A 26,634-nucleotide genomic window follows, 5' to 3' on the forward strand; every position below is an offset into this window, starting at 1 on the left:
ACATCACCTTCTATGTGTGTGGATTTTGAAGCTGTGGAGCTGGATGATCAGAAAGCACTCAATACATTACCAGTGCTAAAAATACATGCTCAACTGGACAAGATGGAATATACAGTGCAATTTCTAAAGTGTGCATTTTTTAAAAATGCATTTATTTAATCGTATGGCTAGGGCCCCCCGTCGGGCAGGCCATTTGCCGGGTGACGGTCTTTCAAACTGACGCCACATCGGCAACCTGCAGTCGATGAGGATGACAGGATGATGATGAGGACAGCACAACACCCAGTCCCTGGGTGGTGAAAATCCCCTGACCAGCCGTGAATCAAACCCGGGCCCAGAGGATTGACAATCTCTCACACTGACCATTCAGCTACCGGGGCGGACATTTAAATAAATACTTAAACTTCCTGGCAACTCTATTAATTATGGTATTATAGGAAACTCCTAAGTAACTGCCTTAAATAAAAGTATAATCAAATAAAGTTAAAAGAAGTAAGTTACAAACTGCACACTGGGTAACCTGAAATGTCGTCCTGCCTCATCTCAGTACCTTCTTCACGAGGTGTACTGCTTATACAAAGAAACTGGTACAACTGCCTAATATCATGTAGGGCCCCCACGAGCAGGTATAAGTGCCCTAATATGACATGGCACAGTTCAAATGGCTCTGAGCACTATGGGACTTAACTTCTCAGGTCATCAGTCCCCTAGAACTTAGAACTACTTAAATCTAACTAACCTAAGGACATCACACACATCCATGCCCGAGGCAGGATTCGAACCTGGGACCATAGCGGTCGCGCGGTTCCAGACTGTAGTGCCTAGAACTGCTCGGCCACTCCGCCGGTGACATGGCATCGACTCAAATAATGTTTGAAGTAGTGCTGGAGAGAATTGACACCATGAACCCTGCAGGGCTGTTCACAAATCCATAAGAGTACAAGGGGGTGGAGATCTCTTCTGAACAGCTTGCTGCAAGGCATCCCAGACATGCTGAATAATTTTCATGTCTGGGGAGTTTGGTGGCCGCAGAAGTGTTCAAACCCAGAAGATTCTTCCTGGAGTCACTCTGTAGCAATTCAGGATGTGTGGGGCGTCACATTGTCCTGTTGGAATTGCCCCAGTCCATTTGGAATGCACAATGGACAAGAATGGATGCAAGTGATCCGACAGAATCCTTACCTACGTGTCACCTGTCAGAGTCGTATCTAGGTGTGTCAGGGGTCTCATATCACTCCAACTGCACATGCCCCACACCATTACAGAGCCTTCACCAGGTTTAACAGTCTCCTGCTAATATGGGCTCATGACGTTGTCTCCATACCCTACACATCCATAAAATCTGAAACAAGACTCGCCAGACCAGGCAATACGTTTCGAGTCCAATGTCGGTGTTGATGGGCCCAGGAAAGGCATAAAGTTTGTGTTGTGCAGTCATCAAGGGTACATGAGTGGGCCTTCAGGTCCAAAAGCCCATATTGATGATGTTTCATTGAATGGTTCACACGCTGACACTTGTTGATGGCCCAGCACTGAAATCTACAACAATTTGCAGAAGGGTTGTACTTCTCTCAAGGTGAACGATGCTCGAGTCATCACTGAACCCTTTCTTGCAGGATCTTTTTCCGGTCACAGCAATGTCGAAGCTTTGTTATTTTTCTGGATTCCAGATATTCGTGGTACACTCGTGGAATGGTCGTATGGGGAAATCCCCATTGCATCACTACCTCAGAGATGCTGTGTCCCATCGACCACGTGCCGACTGTAACACCATCGATAACCTGCCATTGCAGCAGCAACCTAACAACTGTACCAGATACTTCTTGTATTATATAGGTGTTGCCGACCCCAGTACTGTACTTTGACTGTTTACATATCTCTGTATTTGAATACGCATATCTATACCAGTGTATCAGGGGCTGTCTAAAAAGTATTCAACCTTTGACCAGAAAAAATAATTCGAATACCTGACGGGGTTGGGACCCCAATCCCCTTCAAAGTAGGCCCCTTGTGCTTGCACACACTTAGCCCACTGATCCTTCCACTGCTGGAAACACCTCTGGAAGTCTTTTGGATTAGTGTTCAGCTCCGTCGTCGGGTTCTGCATTATCTCTTCTCTACTCTCAAAACGGGATCCTTTCAGTGGCATCTTTAATTTTGGAAACAACCAGTAGTCACAAGGAGCATGTGTGGAGAGTAGGGAGGTTGGCGAATGGCTGTAATTCCAGTTTGGCCCGTAAATTTTGGATCAAGTGGGATGAATGTGCAGGGGCATTGTTATGATGCAGTTGCCACTTTTTCGCTGTCCACACGTCTGGTCTTCTGCTCCGAACGGCGTTACAGAGTCGCCAGAGAAAATCTTGATAATAGTCCTTTGTCACAGTTTGTCCTTCTGGTGCATATTCATGATGCACAATTCCAAGGACATCAAAGAAGACAGTCAGCACCACCTTCATTTTGCTTTGCACTTGTCGCACTTTTTTTGGCCTTGGAGACTCAGCATGCTTCCGTTGCGACGACTGTCCTTTTGTTTCTAGGTCGTGCCCATACACTCATCTCCAGTTATTGTGGTGTTCAGCAACCCAGGATCAGTGTTGGTGGTGTCCAGAAGGTCCTGTGAAACGTCAAAATGGAGGTCTTTTTGTTCCAGCAACAACAACTTTGGCCATGAATTTTGCAGCCACTAGGTGCATGTTCAAATTATCGCGCAAAATTGCGTGTGCAGAATCTTTACTCACTCCAACCTCAAGGGCGATCTTCCGCATGGTCAAACAACAATCTGCCATCATCAAGTTTTGCACCCTCTCAACAACAGCTGCACTCCGAGCAGTTTGGGGCCTGCCAGAATGCTGGTCACTCTCCGCTGATGCGCGGCTATTTCTGAGTCGGTTGAAGCACTCCTTACTTTGTGTTGCACCCATCGCATCTTCTCCAAACATCTGCTGAATCTTATGAATTGTTTATCTATGAGAATCACCAAGCTTTTGACAAAATTTGATGCAGTAGCTTTGCTCAACACGTTCAGTCATCTTGAGAGAATCGGTAATCTGACGCACATTTTGTGCAGTACCTCACTCAACGACTGACAGGCAGCAACTGACGCGCTGGAAGACAGGGACAAAATTCATGCATGCACATAAAGGTCTCTTCCTTTACTGTGTACAGTGGCGTCGCGCTATCGTCTCTATTTCGTGCAGGAAAATCAAAGGTCAGATACTTTTTAGACAGACCTTGTATAACCATATCATGGTAAAAAAAAAAAAGTATTTTCAGCTCGACCACATCAGTTTTGCTATTCTTACATGGATTATAATGTCCACTAGATCACAGGATGCAGATATCAGTCAGAGTTTTACAACTGAGAAAACCATTTTGCTCTGTAAAACACAGTAAACAGTGACAAATGAAAACTATGCCAGACTGGGATTTGCTGCTCGCAATAAACTAATATAGTTTATGGCATATTAATGTCATCCACCCACATGCCTGTAAAATTGTAATGAGTGTACAAAATTGATATATAAAAGACTATAAATTATTAATTCACCAGCAAACCAGTAATACAAGGTGCAAATCAATGCTCTATTATGGATCCTTTTTGCTCCCATACACACATTAATGACACCCCATGGCTTCCATGTAGTAAGCTATGCAAACGACACCACAATCTTATTCTGTGGCAGAGAGAATAAATGGTTGGAGTCTATTGTGCTAATGATGTAACAGGAATAACGCAACATATGAATGATCAGAGCCTCAATATGAATGCTAATAATCTGCACTACTGATATTTAACACTGTCAACTCCTACCAAATGAAATGTATGCTGTACTTGATGGACTATAAAAAATATGTTTAACTCGTCAAAAATCTTCTATGGGTGAACCATATTACTATTGAATCTGGGGAGAATCAACAGTGGTTTATACCTCCTTAGGAAGCAGTCAAACACCATCACTAACCAAATAACTGGCTACACACGACAAAAAATATTGCTAGTACAGTAAAAGACAAGAAGGATCATGCATGAACTGGACTATAAAAAAAAATATTGTGAAGCTTTAGGACATCCTCAAACATTAATACCTTCTGTATGTCAAGAAATTAAATCAAATAATTGATATGCTGCAGAATACTACAACAGCTGTACCAAATACACACAACCAAATTCAAAATGACTGAACAATACTCTTCTATGGGGTGTTTTACTATCATACTAATTTCAGGGATGCTAGACAAGGGCAAATGTATCAGTTTGTCTAGAAGAATAGAGTATAAAGCTACAAAACCAGTGGAACAAAACAAATGCACAGTAAATGGCATGATGTGAACATTAGACATGGTCAATTCTGATATAAGGGTTTGTGGGGCTGCAATTTATACTTACAAGTTGAAATGTACAGTCAACCAGGCCTAGTGAAATGGGGATTTACTGGTTACTGAATTAGCAAAACATTACTTTTTCCAAGTATGAAGAAATAAAAGGAAAATATACAGTTGCTAAAAGACTGTATTGTGCCACGCATCCACATAAGAGACATTCAGTGAATACTATGTTCCACAACCTGTTCCAGTGGTTAAAAGAGATGGGACAAGTGGTAGTACAATAAAACCACCAAGAGGGATAATAAACTACACGCGTATCTTAGAAGAAGCAGTGCTTACTCACATAGATGCTCAGTATGAAATCAACACTCAATCAGTGGCATGCAAAGTGTACAGAATGCTAAGCACTACATGAGAAGGTATGTGAGAGTAGCAGCTATACCATGACCACTAACAGACACTGCAAGTTTTAACTCCTACTGACTTCACACCACTCATGTACCGATTCAGTGGGTGCTGCAGTGTTGTACTATTGATCCATGGCTTCCTGTGTGTGTAGTTCTCTCAGATGTAACATGTTTTACCAGAGATGAAATGCTCAGTACTAGTAACATCCATAAATGGATTGTTGAGAATCCACATGTTATAGTTGTGAAAAACCATCAATACAGGTTTGCAGTGAGACTGTTGGTGGTTGAAGTGAAACATTACTTAAAATGCCAGTATCTGTCACGTCCTAGATCAACTGCAGTATAGATTGCTTTCCTTAATGCTACTTCTTTTTGTAAGTGTTTAATGTTGGCATCAATTCATGACCAGTAGCATAATACCCCAAGCACAAGCACGCATTAAATTTGTTGATCAAGAAATATAAGACTTTAGAACCTATTATTAACTGTTATTACGATATATAAAAATAAATAGGCACCGATACACTAGGAATAAACACTTATACACAACCGACTCAACAAGCATTTGTCTTACATATATTCTCTTTCTGAACTTATCACAAACTGCTGTTTCTGACAGATCTCTCCTCCTCCTCAAGAAATGAAAACATGTATTCCATCACAATGTTAGTTATCTAATGTTTTTACAGATTTTCAAATAAGAAATTTAAATGTTTTCCTTTATGTAGCACTTTCATACTGTGCATAAACTCAACAATACATTGTACTATTGGGGACACAATGGTTATGAGACTGTTTGACAATAGACAAAAATTTTAGTATTAATTCAAAAAGAATTATAAAAATAAATATATTAGAGCATAATACCGTAGTTAATCATTACTTGAAACTTACCCCCAAAGCCAGTGGGTGCAGTGGGATCACACTCATCAGAAAATCCATTAGGTAATGCAGTAGTAGTTGGTGACAACTGGTGATCATTCTTTGCTATGTCAATACCATCTGCAATTGTTATAAGAGGTGATGATGAAGAAACAGGTGCTGGTGTTGGAGGTGGTGTTGAGAGATCAAGACTCAACAGACCTGACAAATCATCTGTGTTTGGAGTGGGCTCTGCTGACAGAACTGTAGGTTCCACAGGGAGGGCTGCACACATGTCTGCTGAGGAAAGTGTTTAATACATATGACACACCCAAAGGAAATACATATTTTTTTTTCAACAAAACAAGTTCAAAATTAATGGATTGGTTGCATATTTTATTTTGTGTGAGGTGCGTGAGAAAAATGAGACTGACAACACTGTGAGGGATCTGGCAACACTGTGTTGTTCTGTTTGTGTAGACTGGTGTGTTCATCCCTTCCAAATGTTCAGTCCAAGTTTCATCTTCGTAAAGCCATCACATGAGAGCACCAATAGTGACGTTGTCTCTTTGTTGTGTGTTACGAAAATGAAACAGCAGAATTTAGAGCAATGTTATGCAATCTAGTTTTGTGTTAAACTTGGGGTATCTGTAAGTGTGATTTTTGAAAAGGTGAAACAGGCGTATGGGGAACGTACTTTATCAAGAACACAAGTTTTTCGATGTCATGTTGAAGATGAACCCTGCATGGAGAGACCAACTTAAAAACCAATTAAAACATCGAATGTGTACTCTTGTCGGATGAGACTGACAATTAACAATAAAGATATAGGTTACATGTTAAACTGAAACACTTTCACCGTACACCAAATTTTGACAAAAGATTTGCATATGCAAAATTTCTGTGGCAAAATGGCGCCAAAAAACTTCACAACTGAGCAGAATTGCAATCAAAGAAACGTGCATTAATCATCTTGAGAGGTAACGAATCCTGCATTTTTGAAAAATGCTCAAATGTGTGTGAAATCTTATGGGACTTAACTGCTAAAGTCATCAGTCCCTAAGCTTACACACTACTTAACCTAAATTATCCTAAGGACAAACACACACACCCATGCCCGAGGGAGGACTCGAACCTCCGCCAGGATCAGCCACACAGGCCATGACTGCAGCGCCCTAGACCGCTCGGGTAATCCTGCATGGCTGCATTTTTTTAATACGATCTGGAGGTGAAGTGGCAAAGTGAGGAGTGGCTCACTGAGACATCTCCTTGAGCAAAAAGAGCTTGAATGAGCAAATCAAACCAATGTTGATCTGTTTTTTGACAGTATGAGTATTGTGCATAAAGAATTTGTAACTGTTGGACAAACTGTCAACCAAGTTTTTTACAAAGATGGCATGAGTATTGTGCACAAAGAATTTGTTACTGTTGGACAAACTGTCAAATAAGTGTTTTACAAAGATGGCCTCAAAAGGCTCAGAAAAAGGGTGAATTGAGCAAGACCAGATGTTGTTGACAAGTGGATGCTGCATCATGACAATGCCCCTCGTGACACAACCACTTCCATCATGGAATTTTTTACCTCAAAAGAGAGTCCTGTTGCTCCATAGCCTCCCTATTCATCGGATCCGAGTCCTTGTGACCTTCTTTTTCTAAAATTGAAAAATGACTTAAAAGAACATCATTTTGGAACTTTGGAGAATGCACAAAAGAATGTGATGAACATGTTACAGGCCCTACCAGTTGAAGCCTTTCAGCACTACTACCGTGACTGGGAACAACAAACAACTCCCCCAGTGTATACTTACTAAAGGGAACTACTTTGAAGGGGGCAATATTGTTGCTTGAAAAAAAAAAATACGAACTTTGGTACATAAAAATCAGTCTCATCTTTTTTCTCACACACCTCATACATAACAGGTACTACCAAACAGTCAATATGAAGACATGAGATTATGCTACACTAAACAGAGGAAAAAATAATCAGGTTAAAAAATTTTACAGCAAAAGTACAAATATATTAGAGTATAGGGCTGTAGCTAATTATTCACCTAAAACATATAATCACAAATTCATTTTTTAGTACAGAAAATTTATGTAGTTAACGAAATCCAGAGACCATTTTATCAAGTGCAATGGCCTCTTATTTAGTACAGTTAGCCAGTCTTCCAGCTCACCTGTGCTTGCTGGTGTGGTAACTGCAGTAACTGGAACCGTTGCAGCTGTGAGATCAGGCAAGCACACTGTTTCTGTCTGTTGTGGTTGTGGCTTGAGGAGGACAGGATGACACGTAGAATGTTGAACTGCAGTCGTGGGTGTTGTTGTAGTGAAAGGCAAAAATTCACCAGGTAATTGACTGGTTTGCTGTATAACATTGAGAGTTACCACAGAATGACCACTTGGAGCCTTTGGTAACAGTGGAAGCATACGTTGTACCACCACATTTTTGGGGCGAACTGACCTCCCTCGACGATTGCAATATCGTAATTGAAATTTCTGCAATGAAAACATGTTGGAAAATTCAAGAAGGAAGAAGCAACTATAGCAGACACAAGTCTAAACGTACTGAAATGACAACTGTATTTGAACAGCACCAATACAAAGTTGGCAGTCACAATGTAAAACAGCTCCCATAAAATATTAATAATGATAAGTGAGAATTAATTACTTTGCTTAAGATTAATACATATTGTTCACTAATTTTTCTGCATGTGTTATTTTAACTTAGGTGAGTTAGTCGTAAATTGGAAAAGATTTTATAAAAATGCAACATAATTTTTTGTCAAATGAATTTAATCTGCAAGCAGTAACTCTAAGATGATCCTTCCTGACTGTGATTTCGAAGAGTTAAATTGTTCAGTTTGTTATGTGGCATAATATTTTGCTGTCATAAGCTGTAAAGAATTATTATGGTACAAGGCTTCCATCACAACTTCCATTTTTTGTACAACTTTACTGTGGCTAGAAATAGCTTTAGATTGGTGAAGGCTTATTCCAATGAGGACATTCATTACAATCACTGAGTAATATTAAATATTAGATATCTAAAAGTGATAACCTCATGGAGCTTAAGCTTGGTTTGTAGCAGAGTGAATACAAGCAACTTGCATTTTGCAGGGTTTAAAAATGCTACGCAAGCAAGAGCACACAGCATTTGGCCACTTCTTGTTCACATTTGTAGGTGCTCCTGGTATTACTCTGCTCATCTGTCTTCCAGCCAGACATCGAAGTAAGTTGTTGTGCTTTCCATTTTGGCAATAACCTCAATGTCAGCAGCATGGAGAGCATTTATTTTGCAGTCTGCTGATTTGAGCGCAAACTGCTTTTGTTACTGAATATTATCTGGGTGTGAGAGATGGAATAGTCAGAAGAGTATGTAACATTGCTAACAGAAAAATGTAGATATCTAGGTGCTTCTGGGATCCAAAAGATCAACAAAACAAAATGCCCAACAAAAAGAAGTTTGTGATTCTTCAGCTTCTCCAAGCGTATTTCATGTTGACATAGTTCACCCATGAACTATTTCGACAAAAAGAAGTATGCTTGATAAGAAATTGGATAGTACTCAAATGTACAAATGGAGATATTAGAAAGTGAGAAATTCATTATTTGCTTCCATCTGTCAGGAACACTGTGAAGAAGCACAAGGTGTTGTGCTTTTTTAATTACAAACAAACAGCACAATAAATTTACTTGAAAGTAAGCAAAAATGGATGGATATCTACAACACTGACTAATATAAAATTAAAAATATACAAAACCCTTGCTGCTTCTCTTGGCTTGCATAGCTGTAACTATATTATAGAAAAATAAATGATGTAGGAAGCTTTTGCTGTAATACTCAAATAAGTAATGACTTTTTTCCCTTCCATCACACAATCTCCTCTCCAACATACTATATACCAGATTTTATCAAATGACTTGAGAGAGAGGTTGTATACTTATACGTGTGGTGTCTGCTCTTTCGGACATGTCAGAAAGAACAGATGCCATTTTGAGCATGCAGCCACTATGAATCAAGAACAAAGGAACTAAAAGACATTAGCTCCCAGTGGGCACTGATTTATATCAACAGGCCAGTTGAAAATATCTGACCACTACACCATCCAGACACAACGGTCACCACAACTGCATGTACTAACATAGCACACCTCCCATCAGATCCCACACCTCAACTTATACCACATACTACTGATGTAGTGCCCCTGCTCATTAGCATCATTCCCGTAACAGTTAGAGGCTGGTGTGCATCTGAACTGAAGGAATCATTGGCCATCTTTATCTTAATTGCATACAGGGCACCAAGTCTTTCAGATGTGTGTTGTGTCAAGTGACAAAGAGAGACAGACATCCATAATGCAGCAATTGCTCTTGTGTTCTCTTCCATTCCCTCCATCGTAAACACTTTATTCATAGATACAAGACAGAATTGAATGGCAGTGAATACTGGCAGACTGTCTGCATAATCTTACACCTGTGTCACATCCATCCGCTCTAGTGTAAATAAGGCTTTTAAGATCCTTCACTCAAAAATGATACACTGTTGTCACTGGCTCACCTCGAGAGTAAATTTGAAATGTTTAAACAGAAAATCTATTGTGGCTATGTGTCCGAGTTGCTCAACTAGAATTTTTTGAATTAAAAGGGAAATGCTAATTGAATGTCACACACTTTGAGTCATTTAAAATGAAAACATGGGGCGTAAGTTGTTAAACAGTATTATGTTAAAGCATAAAGAAGAAACAAAACTCGCACAAATAGTAATGAATCTTCTAAAGAGCATTTTGCAAGATACATCTGCTAAATTTTTCATCAATACCACAATCCCACTGAATGCAGTTAAAGATCTATTTTTTTTATTAAAATGCAGAACCTTAAAACATTTAAGATTATGGCATAAATCTAATTTCTTGAAGGAAATATAGCATAAAGTAAACAATTTTCATCAGAAACGAATTTCCAAAATAAAATTATTGTAGACATTTGGTCAAAAGCAAAGATTGCATAGTCACAATTTCAGATAACTCAGTTTAGATGGGAAAAGAACCATTGCAACAGTAACTGATAACAGGTGGTATTTTCAGAATGAGTTTAAAGGATTTGTAAGAAGTTGAAGCATGATTAGGATTTAGTTTCTTGTCAACAATGAGGTCTTTAGAGATGGAGGACAAGCTTGGGTTCGTTGCAGAGAGATGGCAGCAATGACTTAAGGTACAAAAAGTGATAGGTTGATGCATGGAAAGGAACAGAAAAAGAATGTCACAGAGATAGAAGTGGAGGGCAATAGGATGGTGAATGACCCACACAAAAGAGAGATGGAAAGAATTGTAACCCCATTGCTACTTTTGGGGATTAATGTGAGAAAAGTAACTCCACTGCAGTAGTATGCGAGGCAAGCCTAAAGTAGGACTAACATGCAATTTCATAAACAAGCCACAAGACAGCTACCCGAGCTTCATGATTGGCAACATCGCAGAAAACCAGTGCAACTATGAAGTGATCTAAGGCAAGTTTCCACACAATTGGACTACTATGAAACATGAAGATATTGATCTGTGCATGCCTGGAACCAACATATCAGCACAGCGAATGTGCCATTAACCACAATAAATCCCCTTTGATCCTAGCAGAGTTATGCACAATCTGGCAACATTCTCCACGACACCACGGCCATGCAACCCACACTGCAAGACCACTGAGCAGCCGACATCAGTCTGGGCACCCATCCCCAACAGACAAGCTCAAATGGTTAAGTCCGCACCCATGGACTTGGAGCAGTACCACGGACGCCATCTTCAGGCTCTACAGCAGCAGCCTAACTTCTGCCTTGGAGGATATCGGTTTGAGGCCAGGGCATTACCATCTCCACCCACTCGCACCATGGGTGAGCTCCTCTTCTGGTAGCAAAGAAATCTCTACAAGAATCACACCAGACAGTCACATCAGTAGCAATTATCGCTCACAGCCTCACAGTGCTAATTGAGGTATAAGCTACTGAATGAAGCCAACAGTCCAGCACACTGCCACAGCCCCTGCAGCTGATGGAGGAGCCAGCACACCACACACCCACAATATGGCATGTCCATCCCGTTGCAGCACTTTGATCATTGTAACACAAAGAAGAATAAATAATTCTTACACTGAAGCTGAGATTTTATAGCCAGCACCACTACCTCAACATTCCACCACCTCTACAGTGTAGCAGCATCTCTCAGCCTATATCATTACAGACTGGTGTTAGAAGTGGGATGAATTAGAAAAGACTGACAAGGCAAATGAGGTCATACTCCTGGAAGAGGAACAGTGCACTGGACATATTTTTAAGTGGTTTTCCACCTAATATGTCCAGAAGGGAGAGAATGGGTACTGCGAAGGATTTGTACTCCGTGGTCAGATTAGCCAGAGTTTCAATAAATTGATGTAGCAACAGCAAAACAGGATAAGAGGGGAGTATTTACTGCTAACATGAGGTGCTACAGACATGGGAGGATGGGACATGTGCGGAAGCAATGTTGCCTATTGCAGTGTAGCAGATTTGGTGTGGTGTAGGTGGACATCACCAATACGATTGTATGAACAGTAAGGGGATGCATAGAACAAATAAGCACATGTTAAAATGCAAGAGGGAACCTCATATCCCACTGCAGGGAGTTCCCCATAAATTTTGATGCAACAAGTACAGATGTAGAGATGGAATCTAGTATAGTGAGAGTAGTGACAGGTAGAAAGCACAAGTTTTTATTGGATTTAGGTGCACCATATCAGTAGCAAGTACATATCTTAGAGGTCAAGGATGGTTGAACCTTCCGATGTAATTTTGTGGAGTTGGAGATAGTGATGTTGAATCTTTGGGTTCAGCAATATCAAGATTTTCAGGTTGGAGTGCAGCATTTTAAACAATGTGTAGAAGTCATGCCCCGGGTAAATGAAGGTTGCAGCCGAAACAATTCTAATGAGGGAAACGACTTTGAAGTTTTCCGAGCATCTTTTAATACCCTAAAGCAAGATCAATTATCGGATGGGGCGTGTGGCTCTGTGTTTGAATGCTTCCCTGCCATGTGTGGAGATCAGGTCTCATTCCTGACAATGGTAAATTTTTAAACAAACGTACATGTTCCATGAGCATTTCTGTGAAGCTTAAAATACATAATGACAAAAAAATAATTTCTAATGATTTTTTATTTTAAATAACCTTAATTACCAATCTTTTTAAGAGATCAGTAATTAAGATCTACTATATATCCGTAATGAAAACTGGATTATGTATCTGGTATGTAATTAGAAATAAGATGATGTGCATTTTCCATAAAAATGACAATTAGATAAATGTTAATTAGCACGTTGTTGTTGTTGTCGTATTTAGTCCAAAGACTGGTTTGATGCAGTTCTCCATTCTACTCTATCCTGTGCAAGCTTATTCATCTCCGAGTACCTACTGCAACCTATATCCCTCTGAATCTGCTTACTATATTCATCGCTTGGCCTCCCTCTACGATTTTTACATCCATGCTTCCCTCCAGTGTTGAATTGGTGATCCCTTGATGCCTCTGAATGTGTCCTACCAACAAATCCTTGTTTTAGTCAGGTTGTACCACAGGTTTCTCTTCTCCTCAATTCTATTCAGTACCACCTCATTACTTATGTGACCCGCCCATCTAATCTTCAGCATTCTTCTGTAGCACCACATTCCAAAGGCTTCTATTCTTCTCCTTTCACTCCCTGTATTTTACCCATGCAAGCTTTAAAATTTTAAAGAGTATTCCAGTCAACATTGTCAAAAGCTTACCTTAAGTCTACACATGCTATAAATGTAGGTTTGTCTTTCCTTAACCCATCTTCTATGAGAAGTCGTAGGGTCAGTATTGCCTCACATGTTCCTACATTTCTCCGGATCCAAAATCTTCCCCAAGGTTGACTTCTGCCAGTTTTTCCATTCTTCCATAACGGATTTGTGTTAGCACACTTGTCAGTACCTGCTTTCTTTCAAATTGGGATTATTGTATTATTCTTGAACCCTCAGGGTATTTCATCTGTCTCATACAGCTTGCTCACCAGATGGAAGAGTTTTGTCATGGGCTCACCCAAGGCTATCAGTAGCTCTAATGGAATGCTGTTTACATCCTGGGTCTTGTTTTGACTTGGTCTTTCAATGCTTTGTCAAATTCTTCACACAGTATCATATCTCCCTTCTCTTCTTCCTCTATATCCTCTTCCACTTCCATGAAATTGCCCTGAAGTACATCTCCCTTGTATAGATCTATATACTCCTTCCACCTTTCTGCTTTCCCTTCTTTGCTTAGGACTGGTTTTTCATCCGAGCTCTTGATATTCATACAGCTGGTTCTCTTTCCTCCACAGGTCTCTAATTTTCCTGTGGGCGGCATCTACCTTACCCCTAGTGATATATGCTTCTAGTCCCTCCTCTTAGCCATTCCTGCTTAGCCATTTTGCACTTCCTGTCAATCTCATTTTTTAGACACTTGTGTTCCTTTTCGCCTGCTTCATTTATTGCATTTTTATATTTTCTCCTTTCGTCAGTTAAATTCAATATCTCTGGTGTTATCCAAGGATTTCTACTAGCCCTCATCTTTTTACCTCCTTGATCCTCTGCTGCCTTCACTATTTCATCTCTCAAAGGTACCCATTCTTCTACTACTGTATTTCTTTCACCTGTTCTTGTGAATAGTTCCCTGAATTGTGGTCAGAGTCCACATCTGCCCCTGGAAATGTCTTACAATTTAAAATCTGATTCCTAAACCTCTGTTTAACCGTTATATAATCAATCTGAAACCTTCCTATGTCTCCAGGTCTCTTACACATATACAACCTTCTCTAATAATTCTTATACCAAATGTTAGCTATGATTAAACTATGCTCTGTGCAAAATTCTACCACATGCTTCCTGTTTCATTCCTTTCCCCCAGTCCACATTCACCTACTACTTTTCCTTCTCTTCCTTTTTCTACTATTGAATTCCAGTCCCTAGGACTACTAAATTTTTGGCTCCCTTAACTATCTGAATAATTTCTTTTATCTCATTATACATTTCGTCAGTCTCCTCCTCATCTGCTAAGCTAGTTGACATTTACACTTTTACTACTGTGGTGGGTGTGGGCTTCATGTCTATCTTGGCTACAATAATGCGTTCACTATGCTGTTAATAGTAGCTTATCCACATTCCTATTTTTCTTTTTTTTTTTTTTTTTTTACTCATTACACAGGCCAATGAAATTTTTTTTTGAAAGCTTTTGTTACTTTGACAGCTGATCTTTATAGATTTTTATGAGCTGAATCCAAATGTAGCCTTAGTTTTCTTGTATCACCCATAGATTTCAAGCAATATGCTTTTTCTTATATAGTATAAAAATCCTATGCTATACAATAAATGGGGAAATTAATGAAACACTTTGTTACAACATAAGCATGGTTTGTATTTACAGTAAGCTAATTAAAACAATGACATGTGTTAATAGATGTTTCACTTGTCAGCTGGAATTGGTTTGTGTTTTCTTTCTCTTTTTCCTTTGAAACTTCTTGTGTAGCTTTTTCTACAATGAGTCAGTTGCTGAACTTCTTGGTGAAGTGACCAACAGTAGTCCCCCATCATGTTGGTGTTCTAGCAGCCTTTGTTGCTTTTATCCATCACTTTAATGTCCTAGTGAAAATGCTCTCGTTGCTCGTCACTAACATCTCCCATATTGTCCGGGAAGTAATCAAGGCGACTGTTCAAAAAGTGAACTTTCAGGCTCATTAATCATCCTAATGTTTTAAACTTCTTTAACATTGTAGCTATAATAGAAACATATTCTAGGTCTTTTTCATGTCCTAAGAACGACTTGCTTGAATGATACCCATGTTTCTTTCTCATTTCAGGTCGTTGTGGATTCAAATTTAACATCAAACATCAATTTTCTAATGTCAGGTCTGACAAAGACGACTTCTTTTAGTTTAGCTTCTGAAAGGTGTGGGAACTTTTGGCAGGGATACTTAAAACATGGTCCATCTTTAGGAAAACCTTTACAAACTGTTTCATTAGGCCTAATTTTATATGTAGGCGTACATTTGTAGGAGTACATATGTGGGAGTACATTTTTTGGATCTACAAGGTTTTTGCGTAGAATGTTCTTCTCACCAGGATTTAAGGACTCCCTCAAAGGCCAGTTCTTTCTGCACCAGTGTTGATCCCTAGCCCTACTGTCCCAATCACACAAGAAAAATGGAAATTTAGTAAAGCCGCCTTGCTGACCAAGCAGCATGCATGTTACTTTCAGGTCCCCACATATCATCCAACAATGAGCAGAATAGCCCATTTTATTTAGCACCATTTCTAGGCTTTCATAACTTTCTTTCATATTTACAGAATGTCCAACAGATATAGATGCATACATGTTACCACTGTGTAATGAAACAGCCCTTAAACTAGTTTTGGATGATTCAATAAACAGCCCTCAGTCTTCCTTTTTGTATTCAATAGCAAACTCATTCAACAGCTTGGGAATGTCTGAGCAGTACACTAAATCACATTTTTGATGAAAAAGCTTGGAAATTGCTGCTCTCTCTTTCTATACATGCATATGCTGGTTCCAACTGCCAGTAAATTCTTTTCTTTTAATCTAGACCCAATCAATTCAGCTTTTTCTTTCGTTAAGCCCAGATACCTAGCCAAATCATTAAGCTCGGTCTGAGGAAACAATTTGGGCTCTATACTTTCTGTATTACAATGGAATTCATCATTATCTGGTTCATCTAAATCAGATTGTACATAAGAAAATACATCTGTTGGAATACAATCTAAATCATCTGGTGATTCAGCAACCAGCAAATCTACACCATGCTCTACTAGTCGGATGGCGGACAGAAGGATAGGGTAGCTTATTACCTTCTTGTTTTTCGAATTATAACCAGTAATATCAACACTGCAAAAGTAGCAATCATTGGAATAATTTCTTGACATATTGTAGGAACAGCAAATCTAAAGGCTTTTTTCTCCTTTTTGGACCATTTTCTCAGATCTTCAACACATACCTAAACATACCTTATGCGGTGCCCAAGATTTATCTTGATCACCAGGTTTAGATCCAAAGTATAATACATAAACCTTTTTCACAAAGTCTGTAATGTTTCTTTGGTGTTTTTTAACCACAAATTCACCACCAATATAACAAAAACTGTCAGCAGGGTTTTCATAACCATGATTAGACATTCAGAGTGTATACATGGACAAGGAAAATAAATTCCCGGATTACCCGGTTCAAAATACACTTTCTCACAGGTGGAAATACACTTTTTCCGTGCTAAGTGACAGTATTCTCTTCCTCAGCACTGTAAAACTCATCAGTCCTTTGAATGGTTATGGTTTTATATACTGACGTAGAATTTCCTGGCACTTCAGAAAACGAAACTCGAGGGGGGGGGGGGGGGGGGGGGGGGTACGTTTTGAATGACATTTGATGTGCAGCAACATGTACGCTGCATATATTCATATTACAAAGGTATAAATTCGATTCCACTGAACACCGTATGTTACTTTCTGAAGCATTGAAATATTGAAACCGAGGTTGCGATGCGCTTTTGTAAGCCAGTCAGAGCTCATGTCACGTAATCTCACCAGCTGATAACAGCATAGGACACGTGATGCAGTCAGTCAATAGCAATATCACTCTTAAGTAGCGTGAACACTCAGTTAAGAAAAGTTAATGGTTTAAATTAATATTCATAGCTTTCAAATATAATGTTGGTCTCAAAGATTAATAAGCTGGAAGAGAAGCTAAGCTTCCACATATAATGTTGATCATTTTTGGGGGTGTTACACTTTAACAGACATCACACAAATGTGCCAGTAAATTTTTAATAACGATGTAAATGGGCTCAAAATTCTTCTAAATGGTCTCCTCAAAGAGTTGATTTTCAAATGAGAGTCAAACGCTTTGTGATTTAAGAAATTCATTGTACATTCTCGCACACAGTTCATCTTGCGACAAGGAAATTTACTTTGAATGTAACGCTTTTCAAACCAACAATCGCAACATTTTCCCGCGACCTGTTAGAAATAGGTTCGTTTCAGCAGTTGCAAGAGAGCACCAGATAACAGGTGTCACTGCGCTTGCACAGCTACGATGACGCAGGAAGCTCGATGTTCCAACGTGTAAAACAATAAAAGATCTTACATTATATCAAAAGAAGCAAGACATCAGAGGATGCTTCAAGAGCATCAGAACTTCGTGAACCAAACTAAAATACATAATTTGGCTTAAAGTGCACATTCGTATGTACGGATTCGGATGTAAATTTCTTGGAGTACTAGTACTGTATTATCTCATGTTTGGTTCTTTATTTTGGCATAACGCCATACGTGCACTTGAAATGCAGCGAACAATTGAAACTAGCCAATAGAGTGAAATTAAACACTTCGTTTCAAATAAATTGTCTGCCTCAACAGAAAAGATTAATAAAAGTCAAATTTCTTTAGCAAACCAACAAAATAACTTCATCGTTCTGCAAGGCAATTAACGCTTGACTGTCAGAAATGTTAAAATAATATCTGAAACTAATAAGATACTTTAGCCTTTCATAATTATGCGAATGTATTTTAATTAATTTGCTAGCTCCTGCCCACAAAAATCCATTTTGATTTCATTTAACGTGAGAGCAATAAACGAAGAGGAAACAACAAAATCACTGAAAGTAAACAGAGGTCACGTGGATATGACCCATCTCCCCACCACAACTCAGACTGCTCTGTGCATCAGCCCCAGATCTAAGATATTTCCAAACTGGAGCAATACTAGATAGTGGCACCCAGCCACACTTCTGTAACCAGAAGCAACTGTGCATGCCCAAGAGAACACCCACAACTGCTCCAACAAATCTAATTTAAACAGTTGTCAAGTCACACTCATCAGAGGCAATTTGTTGTTATGAAGCATTGCATACTCTTCCTAAAGCCTTTGACACACTTTGCTGTTGGCAGACGCTTGTATGAGTACTGTGTTTTGTTGTCGTATGTGGCGCACTTCCTTCGCAACTTAAGTTTCATTTCCAATTCTTTTTATCTCTCGTTCATGTTTTGTTGCTGCAGTATTATTCTGCAGTAGCAGGATACAGTAATATCCTTAGTTAGTATCGGTCCTTACCAGCCAAAATCACAAAAATATAACTGAAAACTAAAACAATGAAAAATTCCCGGAATTCTAAACAATTCCCAGGTTTTCCTGGTTTTCTCCCAGATGAAAAAATTCCTGGGTTTTTCCTGGATCTCCCGGTTGTCCCGCGTCATATACATCCTGACATTGTACTGACCACATGTACAGCAAACAGGAAGGTGAGGTTAGTTTGACAGTAAACAAAACACCACCTGTTAACACGAAAATAGAATCGATCTTTTTTTTCCAGCAAATGTTTTTCAGCAGTGCTACCAACATCATCTACATTCATTACATCTCCTTTTTAAATTTTTTCAACTATATAAAAACTGTTAAATTCTTTTAAAAATTCGCTTAATTTAATAAATTTAGCTGTAAAATGTGAAGAAATGGTGGGTGATACAGTTTTTTAAGTATCATATTTGGATTTCCCACCCTAAAAACATAAGAATAAGGTATTTTCAGCCAAAAACTTTTTCCATCGTTGGCCTATGTTATTAAACATACTCCTGCATTAACCCCATTTGATCTTGTATTTATAACCTTGTATTCACTTGACCAGAAGCCCTGTTCCTCCTACCACCGAACTTCACCAATTCTCACTATATCTAACGTTAACCTATCCATTTCCCTTTTTAAATTTTCTAACCTACCTGCCCGATTAAGGGATATGACATTCCAATCTCTGATCCATAGACTGCCAGTTTTTTCTCCTGATAACGAAGACCTCCTGAGTAGTCCTCACCCAGAGATCCGAATAGGGGACTATTTTACCTCTGGAATATTTTACCCAAGAGGATGCCATAATCATTTTACCATACAGTAAAGCGGCTGCATGCCCTTAGGAAAAATGATGGCTGTAATATCCCCTTGCTTTCAGCCATTCGCAGTACCAGCACAGCAAGGGCTGTTTTGGTTGATTTACAAGGCCAGGTCAGTCAATCATCCAGACTGTTGGCCCTGCAACTCCTGAAATGGCTGCTGCCCCTCTTCAGGAACCACATAATTGGTTGGCCTCTCAACAGATACACCTCCATTGTGGTTGCGCCTACAATACAGCCATCTACAAGGCGTATCATAATTAATGGCATAAATGGATACAACTGAAAGTACACGATACTAGAAGCAAAAAAGTCTCAGTAAACATAGGGTCAAAAATGCATACCGTAAGAGCTATGAGCAATTTTTCCATCTTCTGTACTGTGAAACAAATCTCTTCTACTGCAAGCTGTTTGCTTTCCATATTTTAGGAAGTGGCAGTATGGACCAAAACAAGAAAAAAATGCCCAGTAAACATGCGCTCTAAAATACATACATTAAGAGCTATGAGAGCTTTTTCATCTTCGCTACTTTGAAACATGACTCTTCTAATGAACAAATGCTCAGAACTTTTAAGGTATGCATTTTAAAGCACATGTTACTGGACATTTTTTCCTTGTTCTGATCCATACTGCCATGTCCCAAAATATGGAAAGCAAAGAGCTTGCAGCAGAAGAGAATTGTTTCACAGTATCAAAGATAAAAAAATGGCTCTTAGCTCTTAAGATATGCATTTTCGACCCCATGTTTACTGAGACTTTTTTGCTTCTAGTATCATGTACTTTCAACCGCATGTGTTTTCTCCATTAATTACGATATATCCTGTATATCTCTGAGGCACACAAGCCTCCCCACCAACAACAAGATCCATGCTTCACGTGGGGGAGGGGTTTAATTAGCATATATTTGATAAATTTTAAATATAAATGTTACAGGTATTTGAACTGAAAGGAAACAAATGATAAAAAAGTAATGATTGAAATGAGACTTGAACCAGTGATTAAATCTTGAACACTACAATTATTTTTCCATATGTTTCATGGAAATGCTTGTAGAACATGTATCTTTGTTTAAAAATGTTCAATGGCAAGGAATCAAACTTGACCCACTCAGGAGCCATGGAGCCAAAACACCTATAGAAAAATCTTTCTTAGACATGTCATTTTGCAATTGGTTTTAAACTACTGATGGCTTTACTAGATGGTAAACGAAAGCATCACATGCAAACAAGCTAAGAAGGCTGTTCAGATTGTCTAACTTGTTTACACAGATGAAGAACAGCAAAGGACCTTCAACACTTCCTTCAGGAATGTCAAATATCAAAAGAATTTTACTTGACAAGTTCCTGTCAATTACAACTTAGACACAAAATCATGAATCCACTTGTGCAACTGTGACAATACTCCAGAAGGACAGTATTTGATTAGAAGCCGTTTGTGAAAAACAATGTTAAAAATCTTCCGGAAGTCTAGAAATATGAACTTAGAAATATGAAAGGAATGAAGACTACTTCTCAAGAAGGCATCAAATTAATTTTTATCAGCTTTTTTAAACAAATTTTGCATTCATTTCTTAAGGATTTGGTTGTTAAGGTATTCAGTCTTGCTAGAATGATCCTGTGTATCCACCACAATTCTCGTTATTTGCTCAGGGTTATTTGTTGCTAAGAAGTCAAGTACGATATCACAAGAATTTACACTTCCAAGTGGCATCCTCAACCAGTTACACAGAAAAATAATTTGCAGTGAAAGCATTTAATACAGTTTTGGGCAATGTTTTATTATGCCTACAAACGATGCTTCATAATTGTATGAGAATGGTACCAATTCAAAATCAGCCTTAAGTTTTCTTTCAATCTTTTAGAACTACACGTATCATAAAAAGAGCTGCACCCAAGGATCTGACTGACCCACTGCAAACTGGATGGGTATGTTGCACATCATCAGCTATGCCATTGATTACTGAAAGCCAGTTGCCCGTACTCAGGGAACATGGAGAGGGCGGTGGGTAGGTGGGGGTGGGGGTGGGGGTGGTGGTGGTGGTGGTGGTGGTGGTGGTGGTGGTTTGGGGGGGGGGGCTATGGGGACTCCAGTAGGACTCTGCAGGAGAGACGCTCAGTAGCTTGGTACGGGCTTTTGTTAAAGTTTCGAGAACATACCTTCACCGAAGAGTCAAGCAGTATATTGCTCCCTCCTACATATATATCTCGCGAAGAGACCATGAGGATAAAATCCGAGAGATTAGAGCCCACACAGAAGCATACCGACAATCCTCCTTTCCACGAACAATACGAGACTGGAATAGAAGGGAGAAGCGATAGAGGTACTCAAGGTACCCTCCGCCACACACCGTCAGGGGGCTTGCGGAGTATGGATGTAGATGTAGATGGAACCCGTAAGTTGATATAAGAACCCCCAAATGGCTACGCTGGCCAGCATGACAGTGGGTACATGACTAGAGCATCACCTGAGTGTGCACTATGCCCAGACGACATTGGTTGGTCTTGGGGAAGGGGACCAAACAGCAAGGTCATCAGTCTCATTTGTTTACGGAGGGATGGGATAGGAAGTTGGCTATGCCATTTCAAAGGAGCCATCCCAGGATTTGCCTCAAGCTATTTAGGGAAATCACGGAAAAAATAAATCAGGATGACAGATGTGGGTTTGAACCATTGTTGTACTCCCCAGGCGACATGTTTGGCAGCATGCTGCCCAGCTAGACGAGTCCTAGAGGGGTCGCATCGTGGGGCTGTGGCAGGCTGGGTGATCCTATCATACTGTGTGCCATACTGGTCATACGGACACCACTATTTCTGTTGTTGGTGGCAATGGGTACAGGTAGCAAGCATGCATGACCTATAGGATCTAAATTTCCAACAAGCAAAACAAGTAGGGAAAACTGATGGACTCTCTGCCAAGCATGAACAGTTCCAGTACCATTGGTAAGGGTCATAGGCCATCTTGTCTTCTATGCAAGTGCTAGTATCATTGGCAAGTGGTTGCATGATACAGTGCTCGCCACACACCAATGGTTATGGGGCCATGCAGACATACAGCAGGTAATCTTTAGTAAGGATGGCTCTGCCATTCCTGAACGTCCACAACCACACCCTATTTCGAGAGTCCTTGACTTCATATCTCTGCCACCTTCCAAGCATGCCTTGCAGTCGTGGATACCCTGCCTTAGTCATCCATAGCACCCGATCTCTTCCCAATCACAAATGTGTGGAGTATGTAGAGTGTGTCATCAGGACTCCATATCCACAGAAGATCAATCTGCAGGAACTGCATGCTCAGATGCAAACAGCATGGGCTGGAGTATCACAGAACTGTATCCAACATCTATACAACCACTATGCCGTGACGTCTGGATGCTTGTATTATCAACCTTGGGTGGACCACACCATACCGATTCATAAGTCTTGTGACTATGTAGTTCATTAAATGTTGGTCCTTCAGAATAGACAGAGTAATCATTTTCTATGGGTGGTATCATCTACCTGCTTGCCAACAATAATCATAATCCATCTTATCCTTCTGTGTGCAACTCTCTTTTATGACAATCAGTATGTATCATCCAAGTCAAAACGTCAATAAAAGGAACCAGTTATTAATTTATCCAGTTTGTCAATTATAACGTCTGATGAATAATATTATTTAAAGGCAAGAAAACATTTTATTAGCTTTGTAATTACACTCTGAATACGGAAAAAAACAACACATTTACTGTAAGAAAAACACAGAAGTTGCACACAAGCCAAGAATAAAGATTGAAAGCAGAGTCATGGAGCAGCACATAAATATAGACGTCAAGGAATTTTTTCTTTTCTTTTAACACTTCCTCCAAAAGAAAAAAATCATGAAATTATTGCTTTGTCTCTTGCATGCCAATTTCTGAACATAGAAAATTAAATCGAACTCGTTCAAGAGGTTTCGTCAAAATATCTGCCAACTGGTTGTGTCCATCAATGTGTTCCAAGAAAATCTCACTGTTCAGATATCTTTCACGAACATAGAAATGTCGGACCTCTATATGTTTAGAACGTCGATGATATTCTGGATTTTTTGCCAACTTCAACGAACTAGCATTGTCAATGTAAAGAACTGGAGCCTGCCCCGACATTTCCACTAATTCTGATAGCAGACGACGTAACCAAACTAACTCTTTTGCTCCTTCACTAGCTGCAATTATTTCCGCCTCAGTTGTGGATGTGGCCACTACTTTCTGCAACTGACTTGTCCATGACACTGCACCACCTGAGTACTTTGCAAGAATTCCAGTTGTTGAGTGCCTTGTCCAGTTATCACCTGCGAAATCTGCATCAGCGTAAATCTTTAACTCTTCTTTTTTATTATATACAATTCCAAAATTTAAGGTCCCTTTCAAATACCGGAAAATGCGCTTTACTCTATTCCAGTCTTCAGTGGTTGGTTTCTCCGTAGCTCGAGCAGCTTTATTGACTGCAAAAGTGATGTCTGGATGAGTTACTGTTGAAAGGTACATGAGACAACCAATTGCTTCACGGTAGGGTACAGATGACGAAACTTCTTCGTTTTGATTATTGTCCTCACGTCCAATAGGAGTTGAGATTGTATTGCATTCTGCCATTCGAAATCTTTGCAGAATTTCTTCTGTGTATTTCTCTTGACTTATCATTATTGCTCCATCTTCATATTGCTTTATTTTTATGCCAAGAAAATTGTCAAGACTGCCAGTTGTTATTTCGAATTCATGTTGTAAAACATCCATAAAAACAGCAATTTCTTTCTTGTTACTGCCGACAATCAGGCCATCATCAACGTAGATTGCCACAAAGGCTATTTCCATTTTGTCTACGATAAAATAGGCATGGGTCTGCATCACTGTTTGAAAAACCAGCTTTCTTCATGAACTCAACAAAACGTTTGTTCCAGCAACGTGGCGCTTGCTTCAACCCATAAAGACCTTTTTTTAAGAAACATACTCGGCCTGTACCATATTCAAAACCTTCTGGTTGTTCCATATATACTTCATCTTCAAGTATTCCATACAAAAAAGCTGTCTTTACATCGAATTGTTCTAGCAGCATTTTCTTTGAAGCAGCTACAGCCAACAGAGTTCGTATGGTGTCATAACGTGCCACAGGGCTAAAGGCGTCGTCATAATCAATTCCTGCTTTCTGAATACAGCCTTTTGCAACCAATCTGGCTTTAAAGCGAGTACCTCCATTGACTGCGACCTTTCGCCGTAGAACCCAGCGGTTTTGCAATACTTTGGCATTCTTCGGACGGTCAACCAGCACCCAGGTATTGTTTTCCTTAAGTGATTGAAGTTCTTCACTAATAGCTTGCATCCATTCTTCCTTCTCGTTTGACTGCAATATTTCTGAAAAACAGTTTGGATCTTTGTATCCAAGTGCATCAACTTTTGTTGCCATACAAAATTCACCACTTTCCATCCAGGTTGGTTTTCTTCGTTGTCTTTTATTCTTCTGTTTCTCTTCATTAGAAGATTCAGCAGCTTCTGCTTTTAGAAATTCTGTTAATTCTTTATTTTCTTCAGATTCACTCGACTCTTGACTTTCTCTAGAATCTAGAGTGCCAATTTTTACTTGAGTTTGGCTTCCTCCAGAAGTGTACAGCCTAGGAGATTTACATTGGTCATCTTTAGATGAATTTGGATCATTAAATTCTTCTCGAGGGACTTCAAATTCAACATGATCACTATGTAAATCACAAACAATTTCTGGCTTAAATTTTACATCGTGACTCAACACCACTTTTCTTTTAGATGGAATCCAAACTCTAAACCCATCTTTGTCATTAACATATCCAACAAGTCGTCCAAAAACTGCCTTATCATCAAACTTGGAACGGGATTGTTTGTTAATGTGAACATAGCAGCCTGTGCCAAAAATTCTGAGATGATCAAGTCGTCCTACTGGTTGATTAAACCATAGTTCATAAGGGGTTTTATTTTCAACTGAAGATTTTCCAGTACAATTTATTAGGTAGACTGCTGTGTTACATGCCTCTGCCCACAACCCTTTAGGTAATTTACTCGGATTTAGCATTGACCGGGCAGCTTCAACAATGGTCCTATTTTCCCATTCAGCCACACCATTTTGTTCAGGAGTGTAAGGAGGAGGAATCAGTAGCTCTATTCCCCTGTCTGCAAGCAGTTCACTGACATTCTTATTGTTAAATTCTTTGCCACCATCACATCTAAATTGTTTGACAACATGTCCATTAGTTCGCACTTCATTTAAAAACTGCTTAAGCACAGTACACACTTCACTTTTGTGTCTTAAAAAGAAAATTCGACGAAATTTACTAAAATCGTCTTTGAAACATACATAATAATGCTTGCCTCCAAAAGATTTCGTGCTCATTGGTCCATTTACATCCGCGTGGATTAATTCACCAGTACTGGTAGCGCGTATTGTTCGTGTTTTGAATGGCAGCCTATGCATCTTTCCAACCGCACAGCCATCACAAAATTCACTCTTGGCATCGTCCACATTAATGTTCATTCCTTTTAAAATATTCTTCACATGGTGTTTATTCTGATGACCAAACCTTTCATGGTACACTTGCAAAGTTTCGGATGAAGTCATCAAGCTCATACGATTCATTTTTGCATTTCTAACAACACGCATGTTCAACACATAAAGTCCATTTTTCACATAACCTGTCATAACAATATTGCCACTGACTTGTTTTCGAACACAGACATTATTATAACTAAAATTAGTACTGTAGCCTCTGCAGGCAATGGCTCTCACAGAGAACAGATTAGCACTTGCATCAGGGACGTACAAAACATTGTCCATTCTAGCATTGTACCATTTATTGTTTCGTCGGATTTGGATGTAAACTGTTCCTTGACCGTACGCACACATTTTGACATCTTGTTTTCCCAATGAAATTACTTGAGGAACATCGAATTCACTATACGAAACAAAATACTGTTTGTTGGGAGTGATATGATTTGTAGCGCCACTGTCGCAATACCATTTATTTGGGTCACTGTGATTACTGGTACACACACCCATAGCGTATGAAGTAAATGCAGCGTGTTCACTGTCTCGCTTCTTC

At 39.4% G+C, this 26,634-nt stretch overlaps 1 protein-coding gene across 7 annotated transcripts in view; it reads right to left on the minus strand.

Annotated features, from left to right (window-relative positions):
- The window catches only part of LOC126095087 (protein cramped), a 235,935-nt gene that overhangs the window by 20,427 nt on the left and 188,874 nt on the right, over positions 1-26,634 (minus strand). For 2 of the 7 annotated variants that reach the window (XM_049909774.1, XM_049909772.1), the window contains exons 12-13: positions 7,775-8,093; positions 5,631-5,897 (exon numbers count right to left, since the gene is read on the minus strand). The exons of 2 other annotated variants lie outside the window; for them this stretch is intronic. In XM_049909774.1, coding sequence (XP_049765731.1) covers positions 5,631-5,897; positions 7,775-8,093 — 586 coding nt within the window. The remainder of the gene's footprint in view (positions 1-5,630; positions 5,898-7,774; positions 8,094-26,634) is intronic. 3 more of the 7 variants (XM_049909776.1, XM_049909777.1, XM_049909773.1) reach the window with 3 other exon arrangements.

Source organism: Schistocerca cancellata, chromosome 8 (assembly GCF_023864275.1).
Source record: "Schistocerca cancellata isolate TAMUIC-IGC-003103 chromosome 8, iqSchCanc2.1, whole genome shotgun sequence".
NCBI lineage: Eukaryota > Metazoa > Arthropoda > Insecta > Orthoptera > Acrididae > Schistocerca > Schistocerca cancellata.